Source organism: Manis javanica, chromosome 8 (assembly GCF_040802235.1).
Source record: "Manis javanica isolate MJ-LG chromosome 8, MJ_LKY, whole genome shotgun sequence".
Classification (NCBI taxonomy): domain Eukaryota; kingdom Metazoa; phylum Chordata; class Mammalia; order Pholidota; family Manidae; genus Manis; species Manis javanica.
In genome coordinates this window covers 114,660,650-114,679,694 of record NC_133163.1, presented here as the reverse complement: position 1 = coordinate 114,679,694, position 19,045 = coordinate 114,660,650, and the positions used below count along the sequence as shown (strand labels likewise).

Here is a 19,045-nt window from a genome sequence, read left to right as displayed (position 1 = left end):
CTGAGTTCTCGCAGGTGTAGATGTAGCCTGGTTGTTGTACTGTATCCTCTGGTCTCTCTGTTAGGCTTAGTTTTATTTGTTGTATTTTTAAAAAATATATGGTTTTGGGAGGAGATTTCCACTGTCCTACTCATGCCTCCATCTTCCCCCTCCTCCTCTATTTTTAAACTGCATTTAAATTATTCTGTTTATTGTTCCACTAGGAATGGGACACTGTACATAATGCCCCAGTAATAGTCATATTTTTCTTTCTTACACTCTTTGCTTCTTTACCCATTTACTTTTTTTGTGCCATTACTTATTCTTTTATTTTTCTCTGTTTCTCCCCCTTTTCACTTTGTTTCTTTTTCTTTTTTAAGTGTACATGTATTCTTAACTGAAATGTGTTTTCTGGAAATTGTAGTGTTTGAAAATTGCTTTGGCTGTTAACCATATGAAAAAAATGGCAATCGTTCTGTTTGAAAATTATCATTGTTAATAAAATTTCAAGTATCCCTAGGAATCTTATGGGAAATATTTTATTGGAATTACTTTAAGTCCAATTCTTATTCTTTTCAATACAGGATTTCTCAAACTCTGAAGCTTGCAGAATTTACAAATTGAAATCTGTCATCATTTTTAGAGAAAAACCTTCAGTAATGTGTAAGTAGTTTTTTTGTTTGTTTCTATTATCTGTTTTCTCTATTAAACACTGAAGCTTTCATCTACTAAGTATCTTTTTTTTCCCCCCAGGACATCAAGGCAGAGACTTTTATTTAGAGATAAAGCGAGAGGACAGAGCTCTTGGCTCAGGCCAGGAGGGGACAAGAGAGTCCTGGGGTGGTGCATTGTCTAAGGGGTTTTATAGGCAGTTGAGAGACAAAGGGCTAGGGATGCAGACCTGCTAAGTGGTCCAAAATATTTATCTTTGAAGAGACACTAAGTTTCTTATTAGTCTTCCGTGTTATTTACAAGAAATTTGCTGTTCTGATTTCCTCCCAGGATAGCAGCTTCCTGGCCTGGGAGCATATCACTCAAGACTGCTTGCCTTGCTCCCAAGGTGGGCTAATTTATTGTCTGTTTTTTAAAGAGTATGTTAAGAAAGTTGCTTTTTAACTAACTGGGTTTTAAAATGCAATCTTATTTTCAAGATGGAATCCTTCCTGTTTTTACTATGTTATTTTGGGCTTGTATTTGCCCAGGTTGCAAATCACTTGATTAGGGCTAGAGGAGGAAAAGCAGCACCTGGGTAAAGTCAGAAAAATAAACTGGGCCCTCCAGCAGGCCAAAGCAAATCTCACAATGGATTATCTTGCTTTGTTTTTTTCCAGAGGCCCTCACCCTGTTCTGTCTAAGTCCATGGTCCCTGTCTCATTCCCCCCTCTACCGATGGAGACCCTAGCTGCTGCTAGGGGAAAGGGGGCAACGACCGCTCTGGCTGCCTCATGCTGAGCGGGGGCGCAGTGAAGGGTGCAGTTAGGTCTCCTTCAGTGGTTGTTGAGAGGACTCGGGAGATGGGCATTTTCATCTGGGTTCCATTTCCATCACCATTTGCAGTTTTATGGCTTCAGAAGAATTTAGAAAACCAGCTCCATATCGTAGTAGGCCATGGAACTTCTGGGCCTCACATAGCTCAGACTTGCCTTCGGAGGTCCTGGAGTGACCATAGACATTTTGTGAGTAATTTGGAATGTACACGCAACACTCAACTTTAATTATAGTACAGGTCCCACCCTGTGCTGCTGTTAAGATGTCTAGTGCCATTCTGTTTTGTATAGCTGCTTGGCACATTAGTTTAACTTTAGTATTAAGGCCTTTTGAGTAAAATTGGTTAAGGATTTCATGTGACAAATTATACCTTATAAACCAAGAATTGGTATAAAAATAGAGGCTAGGTGATCATACCAATGAAAAACACTGCTAGTCCATTGATGTTGGAGGCTTGGGAATTTTGCAGGGTGTGGGATGTTCTTAGGCCAACATCCTTGCAACCAAAGGAAATCCCAGAGTGCACCTCCCTATCTACCCTGGAGGGAGCCACTGCCAGAGATTAGTTCCACACAGCCAGTGACTACTGTTTGGTCCTGGCCAATGGCTATCAGGGTGGGTTGTCCAATCTGTAGCCTGTAAAGTTATTATATGTGAACAGTCGTCTTTGGGAAGCCAGCCTAAATATTGGGTGAAGCTTGGGCAATGGTTATTAGAATGGTTTCTTTGCTCCCAGCAGAGGGGAGCCTTTTGATTTAAGTATCCTGCCATTGGAGTAACCCAAATGTACTTGTCCCAATTTGAAAAAACTACTTTCGTATCTGTGATTATTTGCATGGAGAATTAGCACATTGGAGGCATTTTGCAGTTGAGGTAGAGCTATAATGGTAGTTAAATTCTTTGTAGCATCGTAGGAGAAGGGGAGTTTATGCCCATTAACTTATTGAGACTTTAGGCATGAGAAACTGTTTTGATAAAACAATTAGAAAACCCTTTGCAATCTTTCAATATTAAGAGCAGACTAATAGTTTAAGAAAACTTTGTCCTTTTAACAAACAGAAAACAAAATTGTTATCAGGACTCATTTGCTTTAATTTCACATAGCATAACCATATCAATTCTTCCACAAACTTTCTACAACTTTCTTTTTTTACATTCCGAGTTCTCCCTTTTTAAATAACCAGCTGTACTTTAAAACACAGTTACCTTTTTTTACCCTTAATAAAATGCATTTCCATTCCTTATACCTTCTCTTATCAAAACACACATCTTTTCTAGCATGCACAGATGTTTTCCTTATTTTTTTCATATAGTTTTAATTAGAACTTAAAACCATTAGAAACTTTAGTTTTCAGTGAACACTGAGAAGCAAGCTATCGTAAACTGTTATACTAGCATTCTTTAGATTAACAAATTTATTAACACATTTTATAATTTCTGGAAACATGTGCTTTACAGCACAATTTCTCAGTGAGCACAAAATATGTCTACTTAGCAAAATCAGCTCAGACACCATAAAGATTTTCAAGCAGTATGTAGGTATATACTTTGTAATACACTGTAACACACAATTATTAAGAAGGTCAGTAACTACACTTATTTAGTTCACTTGTTCCTAACAACCATGCTGGATTACTCACAAAACCTTCACCAAACATGACAAAGTCAAGCCTCTCTTTAAGCATTCTTTTCTTTTGAAAGATTTAAGCCAGGCTGTATTGCAGAAGATAAATTTCTGTCTCAGGGAGTCTAGTTTAAAAACCTCCCAATTTTTTAGGGTAATGATGAACCCGTTAAGTAGAATACATTTCCAATAAAAGGATTTAGAAAACCAGTTTTATATTGTAGTAGTCCACAGGACTTTTTACCATTTTCCTTCCTTGTGGCAAAATAAATTCAGCTGCATAACCTTATTATATTGTATACTTCTCTCAGGGGCCAACCCTCTCTAAGCAGAGCATTTGTCTTGAGGCCAGGCTTGTGTGCAGGAGAAGATAAGACACTTGTTTTTCGGGGTTTGGGGATCAAATTGCTCTCAGTTGTTCAGAATGCATGCCAGAGGCATGTCTGGCTTTAAACTTGAAGAGGATGTTCCCATCTGGAAGAGAGAAAGACAGGTGTGCTGCACCTGGTCAACCTTTTCTGTGTGAGGGTGTCGCCTCACCTTGGAGCCTGGGTGATAGTGGTTAGTGACCTCCTCTGCCAGGCCCACTGGACTTAACCACTCCTTACCAGCATGGCCTGTACTTTGCCTTGATTTCCCTCTTGCCTTCCCACTAAGCAAGAGTCCCCTCAGAGCTATGGATTTAGTGGGACCTCACCAGTGTGCTCTTACTTTACGCCTTTTGGGAGTTTTAATGCAGACCCTAAATTCTTCCGCATAGGCTTTAACATAGTACACTTGGAATCATTCTTTGAGAGGCCCCTGCCTGTCTGATAAGTGCAGGGACTGTGTGACCTCTCGCTGCCGGAGCAGTGGTCTGTCAGAGTCACAAGCCTGTTCCACTTCCCTGGGGCTGCAGAAAAGGAAATGCTGTAGAGGATGACTGCCTCTAAGGAGGAGAGGTCAATAGAACAGAGCCATTTACATGTTGGGCTCAGTTTTCAGCTTGACTACTTCACAAACTTCATTTACTCTACACAGGAGAAAGTGGCACAGTCCCAAGAGGACTGCTTCGAATGAGGAGCAGGGGAACTTTTTCTAAGGCCAAAGATAAAATTCAGACAGAGGCTGCCACGGACAGTTGTGAAGGGGTGTGTCTGTACTCTTAAACACCAGTTTCTGCTACTGCCTGGGAATTATCCTACTAGTCACCCACTGTAAGAAATCCGATCTGTGAAACAAGAAGTCAGGTCATCTGCAACTCTTGCATAGGCAGCAGCCTAGCTGGAGGTTCACTCAGCGCCATTGGATCAATTGGCCAGAGCCGAGATCCAAGGACCAGTGTCTACTAGTCCAGTCTGCCCTCGTAGTCTGCAGATTAGGATACAAAAGTAGGAAATTGGCTCAGACACTCCCTGACATTCCTGTCCGGAGGCGGGGGATCAAGGAGCTGCAGACACCGGGAAACCTTTCATCCGAGACTTAAAACTGGTAGCTGACACTAATCGTCTTTTAAGTGGCTAACGGGTGCTTGGACATATTCTTATGAGATAAAAAGTACAGCATTTAGTCAAGAATAAGAGCAATGCGTAGATCTCCTACCTTGTGGTAGTGAGCATCAGGTTGTGATATTGATGAAGTTAGAGGCACACACAGAGCATGTAAAGAAAGTAAAGAGCGCCCTGCCTCACTCAGAGGCCACACTGGCCTGAAAAAGCAGGCTGAAAGTCAGAGAGACAGAAAGAGAGACGCTCCTCACGGATACCCAGTTGGGCTGTCGGGGTCTGATTCCAGACACGCAGGCCTTTGAGAAGCCGCTGAAGTGCAGCCTCAGCCTAGGCTCTCGCAGGTGCCCATGGCTTTCCTCAGTCCCTCACATCTGAGGAGATGCCTCAGAAAGGGAATCCTGGCCTCCACTCAGCTGACATTCCGGCTCCCAAGGGAGACGGGGGATCCACTGAGGGAGACGCAGGGGAACCTGTCGCTCGAGACTTTTGAGATCACCAGCTGGGCTAGTACTATTTAAGTGGCTGACAAGTGCCCAATTTTCAGTGCCATAGATGGCTTCCTTCTGTAAGGATAGTGAAAGAAAAAGACGCGCTCAGATGCCAGTACTCATCTCTGAAGTTATCCCGGAAGAGCCCCCTTATCTACTAAATATCTTAAGAATTTGGCATATATTCACCACATAATGATTATGAATAACAAATAACACAAAATAACTTATTGAAAGAAGATGTCTTAAGATGTGCCCTGGTCAGTATTAATGATCATTTATTAGAGGCATCATTCTCAAAGATAAGAAATACTGGATTAGGGACTTGAGTTCTTGCCCAGGCTCTGCCACTGACTAGCTAGGTATCCTTACGTAAGCCACCTTCTATGCTTCAGTTTCCTTGGCTATTAAGAGGGATTAGACTATGACTAATAATAAGATCCCTTCCCCTCCAAATGTCTGTTATTCCCATCTTTGCTTTTTTTGTGTGATAAATCATGGGTTGATAATCTTTCACAAGGGAGCTATCAAATTAAACAGTTATGTTTTGATTTTTGCTTGGGGAGAGATAATGGAGAGGAGAGGTAGTTCCAAAGAAGACTAGGAGACAAGTAAGACCCCTTTACTCAAGAAATTTGCCCCATGTTGTCCATCAGTTTGGGTTAAAAGCTTACTTTCAAAAAATCAGGTTTGCCTTGGGTGAGTTAAACCTTTTTAAAAGAAAGTCAACCTATTGTTAAATATATAGTATTTCTTTCCTTTCAAAATCTCCATAGAATGCTGATGTTAAAGGAGTGCCAGTTTTCAGGGACATGGGGCAAAGGGACAATAAAGTAGGGGTTGCATCTGTGCATGAGGCTTTTTAGAGTAAAAATGGTAGGGAAAGTTTGGCCAGGATGAAGGCAAGCACTTGGAATCTGTTAAGGTAATAGAAGAAAAGCTGGCTAGAAGTGGAATAAAAGTATAGAAAAATGTGGAAAAGTAGAACTAAACAAGAAACTCCTTTAAGGCAGAGGCTATTGCTTTCATCAATATTGTCATTGACTCCTGGAATAGTGCCAGATATTAATAAGTATTTATGAAAAATTCATTGAATGAATGAATCAATTACTTATTCAATAAATTTCTAATATTGCCTAAGGCCTTGATGCTTTTGGTTATTAGTTAGTAGGATCAAATCGTCTAGTTTATCTATGTCTACCTTACATTCAGTAGTGAAGTAACTGAGGTAAGACAACTAGGTAAGTCAACAAGGTAACTAAGATTCATAAAATTGATTATAGAAAAAAGACATTCTATTTAGTATAATAACTCCATTGCTGGAGGAAGGTTATAAAGTAAACTATTCATTCTTTTAATAAATATTTTTTTACAAACCTACCCATATTTAGAGTACTAACTGGGAATGGAAAAATGGGGTACTGTATATTTCTATTTGGTAAAATATTATGTAGTCATTTACTATAATTATGAAGATTATATCAGTTTAGAAAAGGCTTATTAAATAAATAAAAAATGCAAATGTTTATTTTCTGTCTTATAACTATATGAGAATTAGAAGGATATTTTCTATTCTCAATAAAAATAGGAAACCCTTTAAAATATAAACCAGATTTATTACTGTGAATGGGATTGTTGAATCTTTCTTCCTATTTTGTACAGTTCATAAAGTCTAAGTCAAAATCCACATGAATTTAAATATTTTTGAAAAATGCAATGAACATATTGATAAGAAAGAGGAAATAGTGTATTGTCAAAGACAAAAAGTGCAAAACTATATTTAAAGGGCAATAAGTAGATTGATTACCTTGGTTGGAAGACAAATGAGAGGTAAAATTCAGAAAGGTGGGAAGAAGGGTCTCTAGTTCTAATAATGTAAGAAAAGAAGAGCTAGATTAGGTTCTTAACTAACTGTGGAATTACGTTAAAATTTTTCTTCTAGTGTATTTAAGTGAATTGGAGTGAGGGGCATTGAATTGATACATTATGTTTTCAGTCATTTTCATATATAAGTCTTGGGTTCATGACTGTTCATCAGGTCCTATCTGAAACTTTTGTTCTTTTTACCATTTCATTAATGGTTGATAATTTGGCAAAACTTTTATGTTCAGATTTTTTGTGTTTCATGTATCTTTAAAATGCTTTCTCTGGTTTCCAACCTTGCCATTTTTTGTCCTTAGAGTTGGACGAGGTAGCAAATGCTTAACTATTTTGACCTAATGGAATGACAGAAGAAATAAAAAAGTGCTCTATTGAGGTAATTTTTAAGACATGTGTCTATCAGCTTTTAATTTGAAATTCATGTGCACATAAAAGTACATGAACACTTATAGAAGCTTGTTATAAAATTTTTGACCTAGAATTCTACTTCAGTAAATTTTTCTTATTGAAGTGTCATTGAAATATAATCTTATATTAGTTTCAAATATACAACACGGTGGTTCAACAGTTACCCATATTATTAAATCCTCAGCCCCAGCTAGTGCAGTTACCATCTGTCAACGTAGGAAGATATTACAGAATCATTGGCTGTATTCTCCATGCTGTACTGCCATCCCTGTGACCAACTTGTATTATGATTGAGAAATTTTGTGCCCTTTTATCCCCTATCACCATGCTCACCCATCTACTCCAACCCCTCCCCCACGGTAACCATCAGTCACTTCTCAGTGTCTGTGAGTCTACTGCTGTTTTGTTCATTTTGTTTTGTTTTTATATTCCACAAATAAGTGAAATCATTTGGTATTTGTCTTTCTCTGCCTGGCTTATTTCATTTAGCATAACTTCTAGGTCCATCCACGTTGTTGCAAATTGCAGGATTTCTTTTTTTTGTTTTTTATGGCTGAATAAATAACATCCTTTTTATCCATTCATTTATTGATGGATGCATTGGTTGCTTCCATAGCTTGGCAATTGTAAATTATGTGTTGATAAACATAGGGGTGCATATATCTTTTTGAATCAGGGATTTTGTTTTCTTTGGGTAAACTTCTACTTCAATAAATTTATCTGGAAGAAATATTAAGAGTTGTAGCCAGAGGTTTATGTTCATGATTATTCATCATAACATTTAAAAATATTAGCAAAATATGTAGAAATAGTAAATGATCAACCATAAGGAAATAGATCAATAATGTTGTATCCATAAAATAAAATACTGTACAGCCATTACAAAATTATTTTCAAATACTATTTAATGAAATGAAGAAAAGAGTTAAATACAAAAAATGCTTTTTAAAAAGTGCTTTTGTTCTTTTAAAAACTGAATAGACGGTGAACTGGGAGCACCTGTATATATATAGTCGGCTGAGGCGGACTGTTCAGCTGCTTAACGGTCTTCTCAGAGTTGGTTATTGCTTTTTACTTCAGTCTAGGAGGCACTTCTGAACAGTTTCAGAACATATATATACATAGACACACACATATATATAAAAACAAGTAGGAACGTTTGAGCCTTCTTTAGGCTTGTTTCTAAGCAAATAGTGGTGTCTTGCCAATGGGTTTCAGCCCCAGGCAAGTTCACTATGGATTCAGTGAGACCAAGGAATGACAATGGAGAGTTTTTGAGGTACAAGGGTTTATTACCCAGCTTTGTTCCCCAGGTGATAGGTCAAGCACTAGAATTACATCTGCATCCAAAAGTCTGCAGGTCTGTAATCCCCCTTGTCTCTGCCTTCTCCCAGAGCACTGGGCAGAGCTCTTTATATAGTGACTCAGTCAGTAATAGCTTATTGCCCGCAGGTGTGGAAGCGATAGCCTAGCAGTAGGCCTATTACATCATCAAGTGGTTTAGGTTCAGTTGAAGATCCTGGCTGTAGGAACTTCAGTTTTCCCCACAAGTGGGAATTTTTAGAGTATATTTGAGCAGTGGATACAGATTGCAAGAAATGTGGCATGAATTCTGAAAACTGATGACATCAATATAGAAAATTAATGAATTTTGGGATTATAATGAAAATGGTGATAATTATAAACAAGTATACTGCATAAGAATAGCCTGTAGCCTATAGAGGAAAGCTGTTTAGCAGTTTCTAAAGCATGTTTTGAGGGTATTTTCTAGTTTTTAAGTGGGAAATAGTGTTCATTGTTCAGATAGACTTGGGAAATCCTGGGTTAAACAAAGTCAATCATGTATCTTTACCAAAGGATTGCTGAGGCTTTAATATTTTTGTATTGGCATTGTCAATATACAAAAGAGATATGTAGTATATATACCAAATTTATTTGTCTGTAGAGTCCTTTCTTTGCATTTATTGGAACTAAGTGTAACATGAGATACATGTTGGGAAATGTCTGTTTTAGATTAAACTTTTTTTCTGTAACTGTTATGTAAGTAATGACTATTGTAGGGGGGTGTGTTCTCCTAGCTAAAAAAACAATGTTTAAGTGATACTAAACAAATGAAGGAGATTTTGCTGGTAACATCTTTGGAAATACATGATGGATCCTGCTTTGTATATTTTTTCTTTGAATTTGTTATAAGCATGTGTTACTGTTATAATCTCTGCCCTACTTTTATTTTTTGAAGTTCTGTTGTAGTTATCTGCTGAGACTCATTCAGGGTGGATTTTTCTTTGTGTGTTTTTGTAGTTTTAGGAGAGGAGCTCATTTTCAGCTGGGCTTTACCTGTGGAAAGCCCAGGCTGAGGGAGCACCCTCTACAAGTGCTTTGCATTTGCTTCCCTAGAGGCACCACTAGCCTGGGGACAGTTACTGTTAATATCTCAGTTCGGTGCTTCCTGGGACCATGCAGACAGCTTAAAGTCAAACCTCAGATCCACATGTGAGTAGTCCTGTTGTTACACATTTCACAGAGGAGACTTTTTAACCCCCAAAGCAGGACCCAGATTGAGGCATACTTTGTTATCTCCTTGCACCAGTGGATGAATTTTTTAAATACACTCTTTAACTCGTGATATTGTCCTTTGAGACTTTTAGCTTTCTACAGATCTCTGTTCCAATTTCTCATCTTTCGTGGTTCCAAGGCCTGTCTCCTGTTCCTGTAACACCTTTTAAAACACAAACCTCTTGAGTACTGAGGACATCAGCAAACTTCTCCATCCAGTGTCAGTTCATGTACTGCGTTCTGACCTTTGGTCTCCTCACTGTTTGGGGGCCCTGACAATTTCCCTAACATTTTTATAAGTCAGTCTACACATTTAAAAGATGTGGGGTTTGTTATCGTTGTCATCTGCTGAAGGCAGTCCAGGCTTCCAAAGCACCAGAAGTAGAAATTCATACATTACTTTTATAATTAGAAAATAACACTAAATGTATTCCCATTTTTTAAAAAGGCATGCATTTTACATATGACAGTGAAATTTATAATACTACCTTGTTCATCAGCGAGGTAGTGGTTTTTTTTGTAGTTTTCCATTCTTATTTACATACAAACCACTTGTATTTATTTGGCCTATTATAGGAGAATACTAGTCTTTTACTTTTCTTTTAGATATAACCTTCTGTAATGGAAGATGATTGAAGATAAAGGGCCTCGTGTTGCTGACTACTTTGTTGTAGCAGGATTAACTGATGTTTCAAAACCTCTTGAAGAAGAAATTCACTTCAATGATGCCTGTCATAAAGTAGCTAAGCCAAAAGAACCTATCACAGATGTTTCAGTTATTATTAAATCTCTTGGGGAGGAAGTGCCACGGGATTATATGTGTATTGATGTTACCCCAACTGGATTGTCAGCGGATCTCAACAATGGAAGTCTTGTGGGACCACAGATTTACCTTTGCTATAGAAGAGGAAGAGATAAGCCTCCACTTACAGATCTGGGGTAAGTAGTGTTTAAGAAGAATTATTGTTATTGATCCAAATAATATGCCTTGTAGATTTTGAAGGTAACTGTTCAATTTGTTCATTAATAGATACATGGCAGCTTTAGAAAAATAGACACATGTATATCCAGAATCCTGTATTTTCCTCCTGTGTTCTTTATACCTTTTGAGAGTCCCTTTGTCCTACAGTTTCCCAGCACCTTCATCTTGTTTGAGTTACTTTCTATTAAAGGCAGGGAAGACAGTTTGAAAACATTTGTAGAAAAGTACTAGAAAATTAATATATTATCCTGATCATAAAATTTTTTATTATTCTTAAAGTACAAGAAAAGGATGGCTTTTAAGCATCATTTATAATGATCCTTATAGATGTACGCTTAAGTCTGTATGCATCAAACAAGGATCTTGGGTAAATTAGTGCTTTACTTAGGATACTATTGAACTTGGGCCTCCTCTTTTATATAAAGCTTTACTGAGATATGATTAACATACCACACCATTGAAAGTGTACAATTCAGTAGTTTTTATTATACTTATAAAGTTGTATTACCATCATCACAATAAATTTTGAAAGATTTTTATGATGCCAAGAAAAAACCATGTACTCATTTTAGTCACTATCCAATCTCCCTAGCCCCCTTAACTTTAAGCACCCACTGGTCTAATTTCTATTTTCTATGGATTTTGCCTATTCTGGACAATTTATACAAATGGAATCATACAATATATGGCTTTTTATGACTGGTTTCTTTCATTTAGCATAATGTTTTCAAAGTTTATCCTTGTTGTAGTATGTATCTATATTTTATTCCTTTAGATGACTAAATAATATTCTATCTTATGGATATACCACAATTTATTTACCTATTCATCAGTTGATGGACATGTGGATTGTTTCCATTTTTTGGCTATTATGAATAATTGTGCTGGAAATATTTGTGTACAAGTTTTTGAATGGACATATATTTCCATTTCTCTTGTATATATTCTTGGGAGTAGAATTGCTGTGTCGTATGGTAACTCTGTTTAATCTTTTGAGAAACTGTCAGACTTTCTTCCAAAGTAGCCACACTGCTTTGTATTCCCAGTGGCCGTGTCTGAAGGCCCAGTTCTTAGCCAACATTTTATATTGTTATTTTGATTATAGCTCTCCTACTTGGAGTGAAGTGGTATCTCATTGTACTCTTGATTTGCATTCACCTGGTGGCTAATGACATTGAGCATCATTTTATGTGCTTATTGGTCATCTGCATATCTTAGGAGGAATATCTATTCAGAATCCTTACCCATTTTTTAATTAGGTTGTCTTCTATTGTCAAGCTTTAAGAATTCTTTACATATTCTAGATGCAAGTTTCTTATCAGACATATGATTTACAAATATTTCCTCCAATTCTGTGGGTTGTCTTTTTACTTTCTTTATGGTATACTTTGAATTTGAGAAGTTTTTAATTTTCATGAAATCAGACTTACCTATTTTTTTCTTTTGTTGCCTGTGTTTTGGTGTAGTAGATCTAAGAAGGCTTTTATTAAACCAAGGTCATGAAGACCTTTTTTGTGTTTAAGAGTTTTGGTTTTAGGTCCATTTTGAGTTAATTTTTGCATATGGTTGAAGAAGGGGTCCAGCCTTACTCTTGCATATGGATACCCAGTTGTCCCAGCACCATTTGTTGAAGAGAACATTTTTTCCCCATTTTCAGACATTAATTGGCTATTAATATATGGGTTTATTTCTGGACTCTCAGTTCTATTCCATTTTTTACATGTCTATCTTATACCAGTACTACTACACAGTTTTGATTACTGTAGCTTTGTAAGTTTTTACATTGTGAAGTATAAGTCTTCCAACTTCGTTCTTCAAGATTGTTTTGACTGTTCTGGGTCCCTTGAATTCCATAAGGATTTTAGGACCAGCTTGTCAATTTCTGCAAAGATTGGGGTTCTTTTTAAAAAAAGAATACATATATCTTAAGTATATACATAAAAGAGGAATGTATAAATGTAAAGATAAATATATACCGAACAACAGAGGAATAAAATTTAAAAGGTTAAAGGATAAGATTCCCACTGAAAAACTAAAAGAAGAAGGCTAAGAGTAGCTCTAGTGATGTCTTGAAAATAGATGAAGCATTTACAGGAAATGAAGATTAACCTTCTTGTTTTCATTATTCCATTGCAAAAGCAGATGGGCTTAATTTACAATTAAATTTATGATTATATTTTGGTCAAAAAGAAGGAAGATATCAATATCCCTACTGATGTCACCAGAAGGGCTGTAAAAGTTCCATCTCCTAATATAGCAAGTCTGAAAGAAGATAGTCATGTTTACTAATGCTTGAAAGGAGAGAGGCTTGATTGTAAGAGCTCCTGAGGTTTCTTTTACTTTTAAAATTCTGTCATCTGATGTTTGATATCAACAAGTTATATTAAAAATCAGCCTTTATGCTGTTAATTTAAAAATTAATTGGAGTAATTTCCAGTTGGTTTGAGAACAGCTACTATATTGCTTCATATAAAGTTTACATATTTAGTAAATGACTTGGGAAAGTAAGCCAGCTGTTAGATCTTGTTTTCAGAATATTAGGTAAATTGCTTCTATGACCACTGGCCATCTTCAGAGTTCTAGCTTGTGGCAAAATAAAGGAAATGTTGCAGATTCTCATTAGATGTTAGAATTCCCTAGTTTAGAGAGGAGGAATTTTCCAAGCATTGGAAGGATTCTCCAGTGGGAAAGGACTTGGACTGCAAAGAATAAATTAACCAGTCTTACAGCTGTCCTCTTAATGTTTGTCATTGCAGAGGATAGGATATTATTCTTGTCTTTAAAAACTTAGTTTAGTAAGAAAAGAAAAGTTACCTAAGAATATAAAATTTTTTAAATTAAAAATAGTAATTCAAGTAATATATAACAGCACAATGTTTGATCAAAGAAAATAAATATCTTAACATATCACATGTATGTATATTGCATATCTTTTACAAATTTGAGGTAATACATGGTGATTTGTTGTTTTGTGTGTTGTGTTTCTGTTTTCTTATTTTCAACTTAGCCTCTGTGTGCCAGACACTATTTTGGAGACCTCACTTATACTCTCATCTACTTCTCTCAAGATTTCATCAGTTAGATTTTTAAATATTGTAGCTAAGTGTAGTACAGGGCTCAGAGAGGTTAAGTAACTGCCTAAGATAATGCAGCTAGTAACAGAACAACACAGAAAAGCAAGATCAGAAGGAGGAGAAGGAATAAGCTGTTGTACTAACGTTAGGATAAATATAATTGCTATGGTTAAGCATCAGATTTAGCTCTAAATCTTCGAAATAAAATGTTGAGAGAAAATATTTTTTAAGTTTACTGACAGCCAGAGCAAAAAAGGAAATAAATAATTATATTAGAAAGAAATAATTTGACCAGTTTCTGGCACTTACAATTTTTATAAGTGCCAGAACTTACAAAATTTTATTTGTATAAGGTATTTTATAAAAGAGAAAAACTTATAAATTTTATTTGTATAAGGGATTTTATAAAAGAGAATATTGATTAATTTGGGGACATTCCTGTTATAACAATTCTTATAGCAAATGCAGAAACACATTTAATACAATAGAGCTTTAAAAACTTTTTTGAAAAATGCCAAGGACTTAGCATTATGGTACAAATCAGTGAATTCTGAGAAGGAATAAAGTAATATTATTCAAGCATGATGTTTTCTCTGTGTTCCCAACTCCTTTAAAGTATAGTAGTTAGAAGACTTTAAGGAATGGATGCCTGGCCTGCCCTTATGAAAAGCCTGTGATTTTACCACAATTTAGAAGAAAGAGGGGAAAAAGCCAGTGTCTTTCACCTGTACTTTTAGTTCAAGATAGACTTGAGGTTATTTTCTCTTTTGAAAGTCTAAAACTCATTCTTAAATCTGAGGGCAGTATTAGAGGTAAAAGTGTATGAGAGGGTTCTGTTCTTTCTGGCACAGAGCCTTTTGTAAAACTTTAACTTTGGCCACAGATACAAAGTTGCTTTTTGTAAAGAAGATGCTTGATTTTAGAGACAAAAGAAAATAAATCAATCTATTAAATGGGGCACTAAAACAAGTGCCTTTGCATTTCATCATTCCCTTCTATGGTTTGTCAGTACACACAAAGGCTAATCTACGTTTTCCTCACGTTATTTTCATTTTTGGTAGGGAAGACAGTTGTCTTTTCATTTCAGCTTGGACTGTGCAATTCAAACTTGGCATGAAATCAGAGTATCTGTTACATTTAACTCTCAGTTACTGATACCTGACATATCTTTCATATTTGAGGGTGTTTTGTATTTGTGTACTTATTTGTTAAATTTATTTTTTAGGGTTTTATATGACTGGAAAGAAAGATTGAAACAGGGGTGTGAAATTATTCAGAATACTCCCTGTGGACGCCCTGCAAACATTAGCGGCAGTACCTCATCACAAAAAATTTATATTACTTACCGAAGAGCCTCTGAAAACATGACTCAGAATACACTGGCTGTCACAGACATATGTATTATTATACCCAGTAAAGGAGAAAGTCCACCACACACATTCTGCAAAGTCGACAAGAATCTCAATAACAGTATGGTAAGTGACTCTTTTGCACTGAAAAAATAAGCCACTGATGAAGAGGGCGTAATTTAAAATAAATCTTTGGTAATAAAATAAATGTTTGGAAAATAGCATAGCACAACTACTGAATTTAAAAAATGTTTTTTGAAGATGCTGGATATTTTATTTTATTTTATTTTTTTTTATTTATTTACCTTTTTAAAAAATTTGGTATCATTAATATACAAGTATATGAGCAACATTGTGGTTACTAGATTCCCCCCACTATCAGGTCCCCACCACATACCCCGTTACAGTCACTGTCCATCAGCTTAGTAAGATGCTATACAAATCACTACTTGTCTTCTCTGTGCTATACTGCCTTCCCCGTGCCCCCCCCCTACATTATGTGTGCTAATCGAAACACCCCTTCTTCCCCTTATCCCTCCCTTCCCACCCATCCTCCCCAGACCCTTTCTCTTTGGTATCCTGTTAGTGCATTCTTGGGTTCTGTGAGTCTGCTGCTGTTTTCTGTTCCTTCAGTTTTTGCTTTGTTCTTATACTCCACAGATGAGTGATATCATTTGGTACTTGTCTTTCTCCACCTTGCGTATTTCACTGAGCATAATACCCTCTAACTCCATCCATGTTGTTGCAAATGGTAGGATTTGTTTTCTTCTTATGGCTGAATAATATTCCATTGTGTATGTGTACCACATTTTCTTTATCCATTCATCTACTGATGGACACTTAGGTTGCTTCCATATCTTGGCTATTGCAAATAGTGCTGCAATAAACATAGGGGTGCATCTGTCTTTTTCAAACTGGGCTGCTGCATTCTTAAGGTAAATTCCTAGAAGTGGAATTCCTGGGTCAAATGGTATTTCTCCATAGCAGGGTTCTCCTTTTGTCACATCCTTGCCAACATTTGTCGTTGTTTGTCTTTTGGGTGGTGGCCATCCTAACTGGTGTGAGGTGATATCTCATTGTGGTTTTAATTTGTATTTCTCTGATGATAGCGATGTGGAGCATCTTTTCATGTGCCTGTTGGCGATCTGAATTTCTTCTTTGGAGAAGTCTCTGTTTAGATCCTCTGTCCATTTCTTAATTGGCTTATTTGCTTTTTGTTTGTTGAGGTGTGTGAGCTCTTTGTATATTTTGGATGTCAACCCCTTATTGGATCTGTCATTTATGATATATTCTCCTATACTGTAGGGTACCTTTTTGTTCTACTGATGGTGTCCTTTGCTGTACAGAAGCTTTTTAGTTTGATACAATCTCACTTGTTCATTTTTGCTTTTGTTTCCCTCACCCATGGAGATATGTTCATGAAGAAGTTGCTCATGTTTCTATTCAAGAGAGTTTTACCTACATTTTCTTCTAAGAGTTTTATGGCTTCATGACTTACATTCAGGTCTTTGATCCATTTCAAGTTTACTTTTGTGAATGGAGTTAGACAGTAATGTGGTTTCATTCCCTTACATGTAGCTGTCCAGTTTTGCCAACACCAGCTGTTGAAGACGCTGTCATTTCCCCATTGTACATCCATGGCTCCTTTACCATATATGCTTGGGTTAATATCTAGACTCTATTCTGTTCCACTGGCCTATGGGTCTGTTCTTGTCTCAGTACCAAATTGTCATGATTACTGTGGCTTTGTAGTAGAGCTTGAAGTTGGGAAGCGAGATCCCCCCTGCTTTATTCTTCCTTTTCAGGATTGCTTTGGCTATTTGGGGTCTTTTGTGGTTCCTTATGAATTTTAAAATTATTTGTTCCAATTCATTGACGAATGCTGTTGGTATTTTGATAGGGATTGCATTGAATCTGTAGATTGCTTTAGGCAGGATGGCCATTTTGACAATATTAACTCTTCCTCCCCAATATCTTGAAATGAATTTTCATTTATTAGTGTCCTCTTTAATTTCTCTTAAGAGTGTCTTGTAGTTTTCAGGGTATAGGTCTTTCACTTCCTTGGTTAGGTTTATTCCTAGGGTATTTTATTCTTTTTGATGCAGTTGTGAATGGAATTGTTTTCCTGATTTCTCTTTCTGCTAGTTCATTGTTGGTGTATAGGAAAGCAACAGGTTTCTGTGTATTAATTTTGTATCCTGCAACTTTGCTGAATTCAGATATTAGTTCTAGTAGTTTTAGAGTGGATTCTTTAGGGATTTTTATATACAATATCATGTCATCTGCAAACAGTGACAGTTTGACTTCTTCCTTACTAATCTGGATGCCTTGTATTTCTTTGTTTTGTCTGATTGCCATGGCTAGGACCTCCAGTACTATGTTGAATAAAAGCAGGGAGAGTGGGCATCCTTGTTCCTGATCTTGGAGGAAAGGCTTTCAGCTTCTTGCTGTTAAGTATGATGTTTGCTGTGGGTTTGTCATATATGGCCTTTATTATGTTGAGGTGCTTGCCCTCTATACCCATTTTGTTGAGAGTTTTTATCATGAATGTGTGTTGAATTTTGTCAAATGCTTTTTCAGCATCTGTGGAGATGATCATGTGGTTTTTGTCCTTCTTTTTGTTGATGTGGTGGCTGATGTTGATGGATTTTTGAATGTTGTACCATCCTTGCATCCTGGGATGAATCCCACTTGATCATGGTGTATGATCCTCTTGATGTATTTTTGAATTTAGTTTGCTAATATTTTGTTGAGTATTTTTGCATCTATGTTATTCAGGGATATTTGTCTGTAGTTTTTTTTCTTGTGGTGTCCTTGCCTGGTTTTGGTATTAGAGTGATGCTGGCTTCATACAATGAGTTTGGAAGTATTCCCTCCTCTTCTGTTTTTTTTGAAAACTTTAAGGAGAATGGGTATTAGGTCATCTCTAAATGTCTGATAAAATGCAGCGGTGAATCCATCTATTCCAGGAGTTTTGTTCTTGGATAGTTTTTTGATTACTGATTCTATTTCGTTGCTGGTAATTGGTCTGTTTAGATTTTCTGTTTCTTCCTTGGTCAGTCTTGGAAGATTGTATTTTTCTAGAAAGTTGTCCATTTCTTCTAGGTTATCCCGTTTGTTAGCATATAGTTTTTCATAGTATTCTCTAATAATTCTTTGTATTTCTGTGGTGTCTGTCGAGAAAGGATTTTTCCTTTCTCGTTTCTGATTCTGATGATATGTGTTGATTCTCTTTTTCTCTTAATAAGTCTGGCTAGGGACTTATCTATTTTGTTTATTTTCTCAAAGAACCAGCTCTTGGTTTCATTGATTTTTTCTATTGTTTTATTCTTCTTAATTTTATTTATTTCTTCTCTGAATTTTATTATGTCCCTCCTTCTGCTGACTTTGGGCCTCATTTGTTCTTCTTTTCCATTTTTAGTAATTGTGAATTTAGACTATTCATTTGGGATTGTTCTTCCTTCTTTAAATAGGCCTGGATTGCTATATACTTCTTAGAACTGCCTTCTGTGCGTCCCACAGAAGTTGGGGTGTTGTGCTGTTGTTTTCATTTGTCTTCATATATTGCTTGATCTCTGTTTTAATTTGGTAATTGATCCATTGATTATTTATGAGCATGTTGTTAAGCCTCCATGTGTTTGTGAGCCTTTTTGTTTTCTTTGTACAGTTTATTTCTAGTTTTATACCTTTGTGATCTGAGAAGTTCGTTGGTGCAATTTCAATCTCTTT

At 36.5% G+C, this 19,045-nt stretch overlaps 1 protein-coding gene across 11 annotated transcripts in view; it reads left to right on the top strand.

The window, feature by feature from the left end:
- The window catches only part of DENND4A (DENN domain containing 4A), a 142,732-nt gene that overhangs the window by 35,477 nt on the left and 88,210 nt on the right, over window positions 1-19,045 (top strand). For 6 of the 11 annotated variants that reach the window (XM_073212031.1, XM_073212030.1, XM_037010015.2 and 3 more), the window contains exons 2-4: window positions 564-642; window positions 10,518-10,850; window positions 15,193-15,442. In XM_073212031.1, the coding sequence (XP_073068132.1) occupies window positions 10,540-10,850; window positions 15,193-15,442 (561 nt within the window). In that variant the 5' untranslated portion in view covers window positions 564-642; window positions 10,518-10,539. Of the gene's footprint in view, window positions 1-563; window positions 643-981; window positions 1,040-7,246; window positions 7,324-9,752; window positions 9,849-10,517; window positions 10,851-15,192; window positions 15,443-19,045 lie in introns of all 11 variants that reach the window. The other 5 variants (XM_073212026.1, XM_073212024.1, XM_073212025.1 and 2 more) reach the window with 5 other exon arrangements.